We start from the raw sequence: 13,746 nt of genomic DNA, 5'->3' as shown, positions 1-13,746 counted from the left end.
CAGTGCTTTGCAGCTCACTAAGTAAACCTGTAAGAGCACTTGTTTATTGATCTGCATTCTAGATGCAGAATGAACTCAAGATTTAAGCAAAAATATTATGTAACAGCTAAAAGGCTGGATGTGTCCTGCAGACAGGTTCCACAATGATCACACACTGTACTCCCACATTAAAACTGGGAAAAAAACAATACTGGTTGAAATATACATCTGTATTAACTCAGCAGATTAGCTATAAAAGCCTCTTTTCCTAGGTGTTTCTCTCTCATACCTCTCCAAGCCACTTTGCTTATTGTCTAAACCACAGTATGCTACACTACAATAGTAGCCTCATGGACCCAGAGGTAATGGAAGATACAATGTTGGGTTTTTCCCATGTTATACGGTTGGATTTTAAGATTGTTTCTCCTGAACACCTCTAGAGCCAGTAAACAAAATACCTGAGCTCCTACAAGTTAATAAATCTATAATCAGTAATTTTACTATGCATCTATCAAACACATGAATATACAGAGAAACAACAGGATGGATTTCTGGTCTGTTAATAGTTGCAAAACAGAAACTAGAAGATAAGTAATCACACTGTAAGTAGTGATTGCTATGTAAATACATTTAGTTCCCCACCCTCAAAGTCTCATTTTGTGACTACCCTATGGAATTTCCAAATCCTTCTAGTACAATTTTAGAAGTTACTATATGACCAAAAAAAAAAAAAAAAAAAAAAATCAACCAACCTAAAAAACCAAGCCACAAAACCCAACCAGCCAGGCTCTCTGAAAACATTCAGAGAATTCTTTGCTATTCCTAATAGTTGGATCACAAAAACTTGTCAGAATACTTCGCAATGAAAAACACACTTGCTAATCCAAAAAAAAATCACAAGGTGGAGCTCTAGTATTAAAATAGTTACACATTTAACACTTAAAAGCAGCTACACAGAACTCATTTAAAGTCATACTCTAGTAACAGGCTACTTAAAACGCTCTCATTCTCTACTTCTTAAGGCTCTTTTTACATCAATGGGAAGAAAAATTTTACTTACCCAGTTTTGTGTCTTGGACCTTTTCCCATAAGACTTGCATCAATAGGTCTTTTAGGAATAATATGGTCCTGAGTGGGATCCACAAACTTAAACACGTGAGATGATCCAAACTGAACCTTCATTCCACTTTGCAGCATAGTGGTTTCTGAAATACGCTGACCTTCCACATAGGTTTCGGCATCAATGCTTCTTGGGGTTACAGTAACAACTCCATCCATATTAGTGAGGTCACAATGATGAGGCTGAATTCCTGGACCAAATAACTGTAAATAGAATTCATTAACATTTAATAAAATAAATTATATAGCAGTGGAAATTAAAACAAGAAAATTGAGATGCAGCTTAACCTATTCACACACTAAGTAACTTTGCTTCCTTCTAAATATAACAAATAAATGGTATGAAAAATCAGCTGAGCTTTACTTTTAATTTTCCTTGCAACAGCAAAAATAAAACACACTTAACTGACGTGCAGCAGAAATCCCGTAATAACAAGTCTTCCACTTTTTTTTGGTCATAGTCTATTCAGAACTGTGCTCTACCACTTGCTGATTTGATGTGTAAAATCTCACAATGCAAGTATTTACCAGTTAACTAACTGTACTGATGGTGGGACCATGGTGCTGTAAGAAACTCTGACATGAACTTCACAGAGGTATACTTCTTTTATAAATTTAAGAAATCCTAATCTCACTCAAAATGGGTTGAGAATAGGACTTGAAAGCCATTAAGCAGCTACTATAACACTGATACCATGTGATCCAGTGATGAAGAAAGAATACTGCATTTTAAATAGTCGGCCCTTTACTTTACTCTTAAAGCAAGAGACAGGAAGTAAGTTGTAGTTGTAACCATTAACATGAAATTGCAGAAATATTTTGCCTTTATGGCTTTTAAGGATATACACAGAATATTTTACTAGTTTCCACAATTAGACATTACAGACCTGACATCAGATCAGTTCTGTCATCTGAGCCTACTTTTTTACCATACCTGGATGGAATTGTCATCGAATTTTTCAGTTCCAACTTCAGTGACACTTAATTGTAGACGATAAAGCTTTGGCTTATCTCTGGAGTCAGAACCATCTGCACAGAAAGTGACAAATATTAATTTGCAAGTTATTAAAGTTTGAATACACACTGTTTCTACATTATGGCAAAGTAGCAACACACACACAAAAAAATAACCAAGCGACATTCTTTCAAGATTTGTTGGGAACTTAGCTGTGCATTGTAGTGTAAAGAACACTGGAAGTAGCCAGAGCTCACTCAGAATGGCTGTTTTCTACAAGTGCAAAAGAATAAAGCAATCAAGAACTACTATTTTGAACATACTTTGAAAATTTTTCCTGTACCATTAGTGGTATACACAATAAAATTTTTATTAATAACTAAGACTTTATGTGGGTATATCAATATGGGTTTAAAAGATGTAAAAATAAGGTATCTGCACATCTCTTACTAAAAATATAGATTATTAGCAATATCTACTGTCAGGTGGCCAATATGCTAAACTGCTTCCTATTTATCAAATACTGAAATAGGACAATATGAAAAAAATTTACAAAATGTTTACCTATGACAGCTTTAGTCTTGATTTACAGGACTGTAGGACTTCTAGCATTATCTTTATAGTCCCATTGACCTATATTCTCATCTTGCAGAAAATGAGGTCAAAGAAAACGTTTGTCTTCCTCCTCCACACAGAAGAACATATTGTCCAAATACAGAATAGCGTTTTGCATGAAACACTGGATGAAGTACAAGATTTAGCTGCTGTCTTCACAGGCTAACACAGATGGGTTTTGGCATACATATTAAATACTCCCTGCTTCTCAGAAAATACAACCTTAAATACTAACAGATACTAAACTAATACTGTCATTTCTGCCTTCTATCCAACTCCTCCTCCAAAATAAAAATGAAAAAAAAGGAGGCTGCAAGACAAAGAGCGTCTTACCTGTAGACATGAACAATGATTTCAAGTCATCCCCAAAAAAACATTTAGAGAATATTACTAATGCCATGGCATGTACAGTGATAGTCATTAGTATGAAACTAGTCATCTTCAAATTTTAAATCAAAGTCAACACAAACAGAACCTCCATCAATCGAATCAAACTCTCAGCATTGCTGCCAGATTAAAATCAGACTGAAAACCGTTTAACCATAAAATTTCACTTCTGTGAAGTTCTTTAAATACTGTTTACTGAAGGACTTCAAAAGCACAGATAAAACTTTACAGTTAAGAACAAAACAAACACTGAGTAAAAGCAGAAAATAAAGGAAGGCAACAGTACAAAATAACAGAAACCACAAATTCACTGAATCACAGAATTATTGAGACTGGAACAGACCTCTGAGATCATCAAATCCAGCCTATTACCTAACACCACCACACTGACTAGACCACATCACTAAATGCCACATCCAGTCCTTCCTTAAACACCTCGAGGGATGGCAGCTCCACATTGGGCAGTCTGTTCCAATGCCTAATTACCCTTTCTGTGACAAGTGCTTCCTAACATCCAGCCTAAACCTCCCCTGTGGCACAGCTTCAGGCCATGACCTCTTGTCTTATCACAAGTTGCCTGGGAGAAGAGCCGACACCCACCTTACAACAACTTCCCTTCAGGTAGTTGTAGAGTGTGATAAGGTCCCCCCCTTGAGTCTCCTCTTCTGCAGGCTAAACAACCCCAGCTCCCTCAGCCTCTCCTCATAAGACTTTCCCTCTAGTCCTTTCACCAGTCTCATTGCTCTCCTCTGTACCCACTCCAGCACCTCATTATCTTTCTTGAAGTGAGGGGCCTGGAACTGCACACAGTACTCAAGGTGAGGCCTCACCAGTGCTGAGTACAGGGGCTGAATTACATCCCTAGTCCTGCTGGCCACACTATTGCTGATATAAGCCAAGATGCCATTGGCCTTCTGTGCCACCGGGGCACGCTGCTGGCTCATGTTCAGATGGTTGTCAACCAGCACTCCCAGCACTCCCATGTCCCTCGCCAGGCTGGTCTCCAGCCACTCATCCCTCAGTCTGTAGCGCTGCATGGGGTTATTGTGACAAAAGCGTAGGACCCTGCTCTAGGCCTTGTTAAACCTCATACCATTGGCCTCAGCCCATCAACCAGCCTGTCCATGTCTCTCTGAAGTGTCTTCTTACCTTCCAGCAGATCGACACTCCCCCCCAACTTGGTGTCACCCATGAATTTACTAATGATAGACTCAATCCCCTCAGCCAAATAATTAATAAAGATGTTGAATAGAATCGGGCCCAGTAATGGTCCCTGGGGGACACCACTGGTCACAGGATGCTGGACACAAATGAAAGGAGTGGGGGGAAGAAGTTGTTTATCTATGAGGAATGATACCTCCAGAGTTTTATATGGTTTTGACACGGGGAAAAGTATAATGGCTGCTTCTAGTAGTAACTTTCTCGAAGCAGTGTTGTGATGTTACTGGGATGTAAAGTTATCAGGTAGACATCCCATAGACTAGTACTATAAATATGCAAGTTAACTACAGGTAATATAGTAATATCCAGCTATTGAACATAGAATCACTATCCTAACAGTAGTATGTCATCCATCACTAAAGAAGTATTAAACATAAAAGCACCCAAGCTCCCTGAATGTTTTTCAGGTACAGGAATAAGGCTTTTATTAAATCCCAGTATTTTACTTTATACAGACATGTGTCTTAATATCACTGTACAGTAAAAAAAGGTAATGCTAATACAGTATCTACAGCAATTTAAATTGTGTGCAGTTTTTAATACTTAACAACACTGAGCAGAATTTATATGGCTGCATCTTCAATGTCACCAACATAGCAATACATCATTGAATATACCTTACTCCCAATTCCCTGAATTACTATGTCCCCCCACAGCTTACACATTTTAAAAAAACTAGACTAGCTCTTTCATTCATTTATTCATGAATCAAAAAGTCAAACATTTCCTACTCCTACCCACATCCCAATTTGCTAAAATTGGTATTCAAGAAGATAAAAGAGTCAATTTGGAGGCAAGGACCCCCATTCAATATGCAAAAATACAGGTATTTCAAAAGTCACTGGCATGAAAAGTCAGGGCTAGTTATCTACAGCCTTTGTTCTTAATTTCTTATAGCACTTTCTCCTAAACCCTATAAAATACAGATTAGAGAAAAGGAATTGCAGTCTAGTGATTTCACCCCTTTACTACACGTAATTTCCCCACCCATCCCATACTTCTTCATTTTTTGTTTCTTAAAAAGAAAAAAACAACCAACACAACAACCACCATCCAAACAAAAAGCCACGCACTTTAAAGCATTCCTACATATTTCTGAAGTATTTTGTAAAATGCATAATACTGGTTTTCTTGTGTTTACAGTTGCTTCTGGATCTCATTCCTGCGTTCAACACTTGTGAATAATCAATCAATACCAAGTTCTTGCTAATAAACATTTACCTCTCATCACTGTGTATCCTCAGTATAAATGCTCAGGTAAAATGTGCTTTCATGTAAGAAAATGTATCACAGTGTTTCTGCTGAGGTGAATTAAGACTGTTTTGCTTCTGTGGAGCATCCAATGTAACAAGGAAAAAAAAAAGCCAACTTAGTTTAAAACCCCAGCATCAGACACACTTCTTTCACTCCCAGGAAAACAAGTAAAATTCAAGGAGTTACTGAAAGTTATTTGGAGCACACGTAATCAACCATCAGTAAAAGCCAACTTCTACAGTAAAAGGAAATTTAATCTTGAAGAGAACTACTACAAATTCTAAAAAGGATGAAAGACCTCTCTGTTCTAGGAAAAGGATGCAAGAGGGAAGGAAGACTGCATTATGCTACATTGTAAAGTCTTGTATTTCCTGTTTTTCAACAAATGGAAGTTCAACTAAATGTTTGGAATGCATGCCTGAGCTCAATGCAACAGGATACAGATTCTGCTATACCTATGGCAAAATCCCTGTTCCCCAGATCACAACAGTCCAAGAAGACTGTTCTTAGCCTCTAAGGGCCAAGATTCTTTAAGGTCTTCTGGTTGTTCATAAAGGTGTAACACAATCTTGGGCATATGTCTTAAAGTCTGGAATTTGTGCCAGGAAAAATGGGAATATAATCTCTGTGGGTTTTTATCTGACACAAAAGTAATTTTGTTTTAATACAGAAATTTGAAAGATCAAGTTCTCAGAAAGGTGGGCACTGAAACAATACCGAAGCAGCAACAAGAGGTCTAAGAAAAATGAATGAATTCTGTACAAGCTTGTTCATTTTATAGTGTGCCTGTGAAAACACATGGCACAGAAGAAAGATGGCTTGAGCCTATTTATGGCAACCATGAACGAAAAACACTAAGAGTTAAGAGGTGCAGGAAATATCTAGTTTCTCAGGGTTTTTCAAGATTAAAATGGATCAGGTCTCCCAGATGTGCTCCAAGACAAAAGCTGAAGACGGAAGAGGCCAAGCTGGCTATCACTGCATGCATTAAACTTAAATTATCTACCTGACAAAAAGCTTTACCCAGTTCAAACAAACTGGGTACGGTTTACGTTTGGAGTACTTTGCACAAGTTATTTTCCCCTACGACAGAATTACACAGAGATATATACACATCTGCGTATACTGCCTATTGCAGATGGAAAACTTGTATTTCAAGTGGTAATCCTCAATCTACCTACTACACTACTATTCACTTATAGTCACCAGTGAAATTGGTTTATGTAAAATCTGTGAAAACTCTGGCTTTCCATGCTAAGGATGCAATACAAATAGATTTACTGACTGGGTTTATGCAACTATGACTCAACATTCATACTTCAAATAGCAGTGTTATTAAAAAAAACCCAACTGCGTAGTGAACCAAAGTGAACAGTCAGTGTAAGTACATCAACTCAGTGATTCATAATATGAATGTACATTTTTGATCAACAGAAATGCAAAACAGGCCTCCCTTCATGGATAAAGATTTTAAATACATTACTTCACCACTAAAAGGTGAATGCTATGCCATTTTGGAGATGGTAATTTCAACTGATTGTGCTAATCCCCAATTTGAAACAATGCTGGAAAATAATATTGACTTATAACCAGACTAAACCAAATCATAAAGATGAGATTATAGAAAACAAATAAGACAAAATTTGAACAAAAATGTTCATGCCAGGGTCTGCACCTAATGACCTAAAAATTAGGTAAATACATATTTGAAAATTAGCAGATTTCCTGCAAAAGTTCTTGAATCTTAAGAGTTTAGATAGTAAGAAGTTGAGGGGATTGGTTGGGCTGATTTGAAATACCATGTCTAATTCAAGAGATAACTCTGCTATTAAATTTCAGACAAGATGTACACTTCCAGCAAAACCAAAAACCAGTAGAAACCATTTTTGCTGAAATAAGATTTAGTGAGGAATGTTACATACTGCATACATACCATACTACAGTTACGTTCTTAAAAAGAAAATTGGAAAGGGAAACTACCCTGACCAAAGCTTTCAAGCTTCTCCAACCTCCTGGAATTCTTCTTCCCAAGTTGATATAACTGCATGTTCTGTAAATTCTACCACTTAGGGATGCTTCTTTTCTGATGAACAGCCCAGGGAGAAAAGCCTTAAGGTTTTACCTTTTTTGTGTGATTTTAAATGACTGTAAGTATTATTTAAGGTTTGCAGGATCAAACCTTAGAAGCTCACATCCTACAGAACGGCTTTTTGTCATTTTTCTCAGCCTTTAAATATGATTGAACAACTGAAGTTAATAACATGTCTGAACTAATCAGGAGCCATACCCACCAATAACATAGACACCATCAGCTATTCAAAGTGCTGCCATGCCTCGCTTCAGTCTATCCAGTCTATTTCTTTTGCTATCAGATTCATCCTAGTTTATTCGTTCAATTACATGACTTGGAAGACAGAGACAACTGCCACATTTACAGACACAAACTACTGATGTGCATTCCTCTACTGTACCATACAGAATCTGATCTTCAGCCTATAAAACAGCCATACAACCAGCAACGTCAGCAGCTGTGAAGAAGCGGAAAAAGAGGACATACTTCCAGTAACAAATTTACTCAATTTGTGCAACTGCACAGAGCATGAAACTCAAGTCTGCCAGGTTCTGCAAGAATATAAACAGCCAATGTTTTGACAGAAGGACACTTCTACAGGAGCTCTATCTATAATAAATACAAGTATCCTGAAACGCATTGTTCCAGAGACAGACTGAACTCTAGAGTACTAAGCCCTCTTCTTCACACCCTGAGATAAAGATTTAAGAAGCTGTATTTTTTCCAGTGGGATTTCACCAAGTGGTCAGGCATTCTTGCAGAGTTTGTCTATGCTTCCTGATTCAGCATACTCTGCCGAACTTTTCTGCTCTGTGGAATAATGATGTTAATGAAATGGAAGTCTGAATTCAAAGAGTTGACCACTGGAGGCATAAGTTTGAACCCTGGTATTGTCCTCCACAGCTGTGAAAGGGTGAGCAACACCAATAAGAATATAAAAATTTTGTACTAGTCCCAAAAATAAAATGAAGAAATAGATGCTAAAAAATGTAAGAAAAGGAAAGGTTATTTTGGGAGACATTTCACAGTAAAGAAGAGAGTGGCTTTGCATTCTTGTCTACTTAGCCCAGCCAGGACATATCTGCACACTACTCTAAACTCAAAGATCCATAAGGATTTGCAGGTTAGGTTATCAATTTCAAATGCTGCAGATAAAACTGAACAAGACTGTCGTCTAATACAGCTAAATCTCTTTGGCATACACTGATAATGTTAGGTAACACCACAAACCAGACAGTAGAAATACCAAAGGATGCTATGGAACACCATAGATCAGAAAGCGAGGTCACCAGTGGTCCAAAAATTATTTCACACAAAAATGGTGACAATTTCATCCACTGCATCAACATAGTCAAATATTGAAAAGCAAAATTAAGTTCCATACCATTTACCCAATTCATTTTTAACTGTGAATTACTAAATGTTTTTCTTTCTACCACAACACTGCTTGTAAACTACCCTATGAAATTTAGTTAAACTTAGTGGGAAGGTTGAACTCTTTGGGTGGTAGCACATTGATCATTTTTACTTGATGTTTGTTTCACATACAGAAAAATTAAATGGTAGCTGACAAGAAAAATAACTATTTCACAGAAGCAGCCTCTTGGGAAAAAAAGAGTAAGACAAGCAAAAAGTAAGATTTGTCAAAAAGAAACAAAAGACTTAGAGCCAGCAGTGTTTTTAGTGACTAATGGGAGACAGTATTAAATACAGAATTACCTTCATATGCGTGATAGTTGTAGTAGGCAAAGTGATTCCTTCTCCCTGGGATTAGAAACACATGCAGAGGACCCAGGTGAAGGCAGCACCAGCAGGACAGATATCATGCAGAACATGCAGAAGAGGGCAGGAAAAGAAAAGACAGGACAGGGTGAAACTGTAGCCAGATAACATTTGCTCAGCTTATTAGGATAAAGGTGCATTAAACTCTTTCAACATTAGAAACCGCATAAAGATATCAGTATTACAAAGCTACTGAACATAACAATCCTTGGTTTTAGAATAGTGAGAAACAAGTTGTTAAAAGAGAAACATGAGCAACAGGTCAGTCCCAAAGGCAATGTGCAAGTGTTGCCACCTGTAGCATCTAAGACTGTTTTTCCTCTCCCAGTTAACAGACGTCTTGCTACACTGCCCAAGCACAATGTTTTAATACTAAACCAATTAGGCTCCATAAAGAGTAAGTTTAAAGCACAAGAAATTTAAATTACTACTAAAAGAACTCAAAATATTAATATGCAAATCAAATCTCTACATAGAGAACACAACACAAAACACACTTAATATATTCTGCATACTGCTAATGTCTCCTGACTTTTTTTAAAAAAAAAAAACAAACAAAAAAACAAACAAAAAGCACCACCAATCAAACACACACACAACACACTATTTGACTAAAAATTTGAAGTCGTCTGCAGTTCTGCTCAGAGCCTTCAGCATCAATTTCCAACTTTGTCTCCTAAAAGGCAAACAACCAGACTTCAAACTGTAAACCACTTCACAGGAAAAAGAGCTGCAACATCCAATTCTTTAAAAAGTTGTTTTGCTCTAACAAATCAAACTCTCCTGGCTGTTTCTAGATCATACAATTATAATTGCAAATTACAGTGCAGCCCAGACACCTGTAATAATGCCGAAATAAACCCCAGCCTTGACAGTGAACTAAAGGTTCCGTATAGGTTGAAAAATGTATAGCAACGAGTTGATTTAAAATTTCATGTTCTTGTCCTTCTAAAAATGTATTTGTCATGTATACCACTATCAAATATTTCTTACTAGGTATGCTGAAGTATTCTTCTAAATGCAAAACAAACCAGATTTAAGTAATGTTTTTCTGATCCCTGTCCCTGAAATCACAAGATGACATGTTAAGCTATTTTACTTACCAAGTTTTAAACACCAGCATCCAAAGGGGGTTGAAAATTGAATGATATTTTTGTTTGTATTTGAAACACTTTAAACTTCATACTTGAAGCCATGCTAATAGAGTCAAAGTCTTAGTTAATCATTTCTCCCCTTCTTTTATTTCAAACACTTGCTACTAAAATGTTGACATTATAGCAGTATGTAGCTCTATCTCTAGACAGTGCCAATTCAGAATTTAGCACCAGAACAACTGATGTGGGATTCACTTACACTGCCAACAGACTTTCTTGTGCTTTCAATGAAAAGTCTTAATTTTGGAGAAATCTGAATTATTGTGCAACAATGTACCTTAGGTTATTAGACAACCAGAATTCTTACCTGGGCTTAATTCTACCAGATATGGTAGTTTCTCAGGAGGAAGGCAAGAGCCATATCCAGACCCGTCAACTCTTTCCTTCCCCTTTAATGGCTTTCCATCAGTTATTTTCTTGAATTTCTTTGGGACATAATCAGGAGGCCGTCTTTTCAATTGAAATACTAGTATTCCTAAAACACAGTATTTATATATCCTTTGAGTTTCACAATCAGTGAATAAGCATAAACATCTATTTGTACATGTTCCACAGGATTACTTCCAGCTTACTATGTTCCGGACAATTACGCAGTTATTTTAAAAACTATTTAAAAGATTTACAGCATACTTTTACACAGGGGATAATTTTAAAAATTTAAGATGCAATGTAAAACCTTTCTACTCTCTAAAAATGTATTGCTATAAACAGCATTGAATGAAATAGTAAATAACTTTCTAAAAGCAACTAGTATTAAAAATATCTGGAAACAAAAACCACTAAAATACACTCCAATTTCCTACTTCACAGGAGTCCACACCATGGCTTACAACACCTACAGAACAAATATCTCTTAAAACTTTTTAGACATACCTTTATCACTAGGCCACTCCCTGAATATCTGTAGTGGACACTCATCATCATCAAGAATAGTTTCTTTAGCACCTTTATCATCAGAGTGCTGAGCACCAGGAGGCAGCATGACCTAGAAAAGAACCATTATCAGTTTTCAGAGCTGTTTGTGACAACTAAAACAAAGAGGGATATCTTCTGACTTCGTTTACAAAAGAGATCCAGCTTCATGAAGAATTCAGTAACTTTAGGCACATTTTGCATTCCAAGACTTTTTCTAACTCTATTTTGCCCCTTCTTATGGTCAAATCCCTCTTCCCAGAACACCAGATATATTTAAAAAGCAAAGGAAATTTATGTAGACAGGTGACAGTTGAAAAATAAAATGTAACTTTGTTTTATTACCTCACACACTGGAATGAGCCTTTCATTTTGCTAATGCCATTCTGCTGGCACACCATGCAAGTACATTTAGAAACGGCAAGACAAGCTGACAAATGGAAGGTGGCGATACCTCTTGCATCCTTGTCTTACCCAACCTTTACCTGGTCTGCACAGAGACTAAGGGCACAACTTGAGCATTTCACACAATTGCTTCATGCTGTCTAGCTTTAAGGAAGAACCAGAACTAAGTAGACTTTGGAAGCCACAGATTGTTCATACCTTTTATAGCCATATTTTTGCAAAGTAGAGGAAGGGAGAAGCCTTGATTCATGCATTCTGACTCTAAGAGATAGAGCCTGTGATTCATGCACATTTGTGTTACTGTTCCCCAGAGCCATCAAACACAAAAACAGTGGCAGGCAGTATTACAGTATCTGAGCACCCTCAACATTAAAGACAGATCTTTCAAAGCTGATCAAAAAAATAAAATACATTTTACTCCGTCATTTGTGATCCTAACAATGTTATTTAAATAGTTCTATTTTAAACAAACTACTCAAAATAATTCCCATCCCTGAAGTATGACCCAGCTAACACCTTCTGAGGTAATTCAAGTACTGTACCCTACTATGCTGAAGCCTTCAAGAAGTTTTCTACTCTTATTTATAAGTCACCTCATCACCACACCCATTTCAGTGTTAACTAAGTTCTCACAGATCCAATTCAAACATCCTTTCATCTTCTTCCAAGCAGGAAACAAGTACATATAAGATCAAAAATATGTAATCAAGTTATTGGTCTTTCCACAAAACATTTTCTATGCAAAACCTGGCTAAACATAGGACATGCTAAAACAAAAGTCCATTCAAGATTCTACTTTTAAGAGTTAACTGGTTTGCTGCATGCTTCAAGTCTTATGCCCTAACTGAATATGCACAGGTAGCAAAGAAGATTGTCTAATTAATTTGACATCTTGAGAGAAGTGCAGTGAACCCCATATTATTCAGGAAAACTCAAACCATGCAAACTGAAACAAACAAAATTTCTGTCGGAACAAACTTCTATTTACTTCATTACATCGAAAAGTACTTTAGAAGAGGCCATCAAAGGTACAGTCCAACACAGGGCAAACCAGGGTATAAAACTACCAGGGCACTGCCATTTACAGTAAAAGATGTTAACAGTATGTATTAAGAAAAATTCTTGAAATGTTCATCTTTCAGCTAGAACTTAAGAAGTGTGTGATCTTAATTACAAGTACTTATGCAGCTTTATAAAGGCCTTGTCATATAACTTTAAATTCACCTTAATAGTTAAGGAAATGTCACCTACTTAAGTTGCCTTCCTTAAAGATGCTTCACCTGCCACCCAAAAAGAACAAAGCATTTTAGAATCCCAACCAATAAGAAACTGAAGTTACACATCCCACTGTGCACTGCTTTAATCTCAAAAGTAAAAACGAAAATAAGTAAGATAAATTTGTCTTCACAGAACACTGTAGTGTCAGAAGAACAGGAATAAAAATCTACCAGTGATACCGACCAGCTACCAGACTTCAGTGTAAAGTACCACCAACAGCTATGACACCTATTTAGCACTGCATTTGTGAGTTTCCGAAAAAGAAAACAGCGACCAAAGACACATCAAGCTAAACATAGGATATTCTAATGTTTCAAGCAAGAAAAGCAACTTCATAAAGTATCAGTCAAAAACTAGACTTTAACTTACATTTAAAATAATCAACTTTACTAATAAAGGAAATATCATATTTAAAATCCAAGCACTGCATCACCAGAGACTGAGAAAAGTCAAGTAGATTTCAGCCAGCTACAATGATTTGTGGTGAGCAAAACAGCAAGGTCTTCTACACTTAAATGTATAAAAGGATCAAATGAAAACCAGTCATGTATTTCAAATGTAAACATAAGCATGTAACTTATGTCCAGTATAGAAACTTTCTATATGAAGATGTA

At 36.7% G+C, this 13,746-nt stretch overlaps 1 protein-coding gene across 7 annotated transcripts in view; it reads right to left on the bottom strand.

The window, feature by feature from the left end:
* Positions 1-13,746, bottom strand: part of AFDN (afadin, adherens junction formation factor) — a 119,331-nt gene that overhangs the window by 61,382 nt on the left and 44,203 nt on the right. For 4 of the 7 annotated variants that reach the window (XM_054399125.1, XM_054399126.1, XM_054399129.1 and 1 more), the window contains 5 exons: positions 11,411-11,522; positions 10,845-11,012; positions 9,321-9,365; positions 2,033-2,127; positions 1,040-1,302 (listed from right to left, as the gene is read on the bottom strand). In XM_054399125.1, the coding sequence (XP_054255100.1) occupies positions 1,040-1,302; positions 2,033-2,127; positions 9,321-9,365; positions 10,845-11,012; positions 11,411-11,522 (683 nt within the window). The remainder of the gene's footprint in view (positions 1-1,039; positions 1,303-2,032; positions 2,128-9,320; positions 9,366-10,844; positions 11,013-11,410; positions 11,523-13,746) is intronic. The other 3 variants (XM_054399127.1, XM_054399128.1, XM_054399131.1) reach the window with 1 other exon arrangement.

The sequence above is a fragment of the Indicator indicator genome, chromosome 2 (genome assembly GCF_027791375.1).
Source record: "Indicator indicator isolate 239-I01 chromosome 2, UM_Iind_1.1, whole genome shotgun sequence".
Taxonomy (NCBI): domain Eukaryota; kingdom Metazoa; phylum Chordata; class Aves; order Piciformes; family Indicatoridae; genus Indicator; species Indicator indicator.
This window is presented reverse-complemented; position numbering and strand designations above follow the sequence as displayed.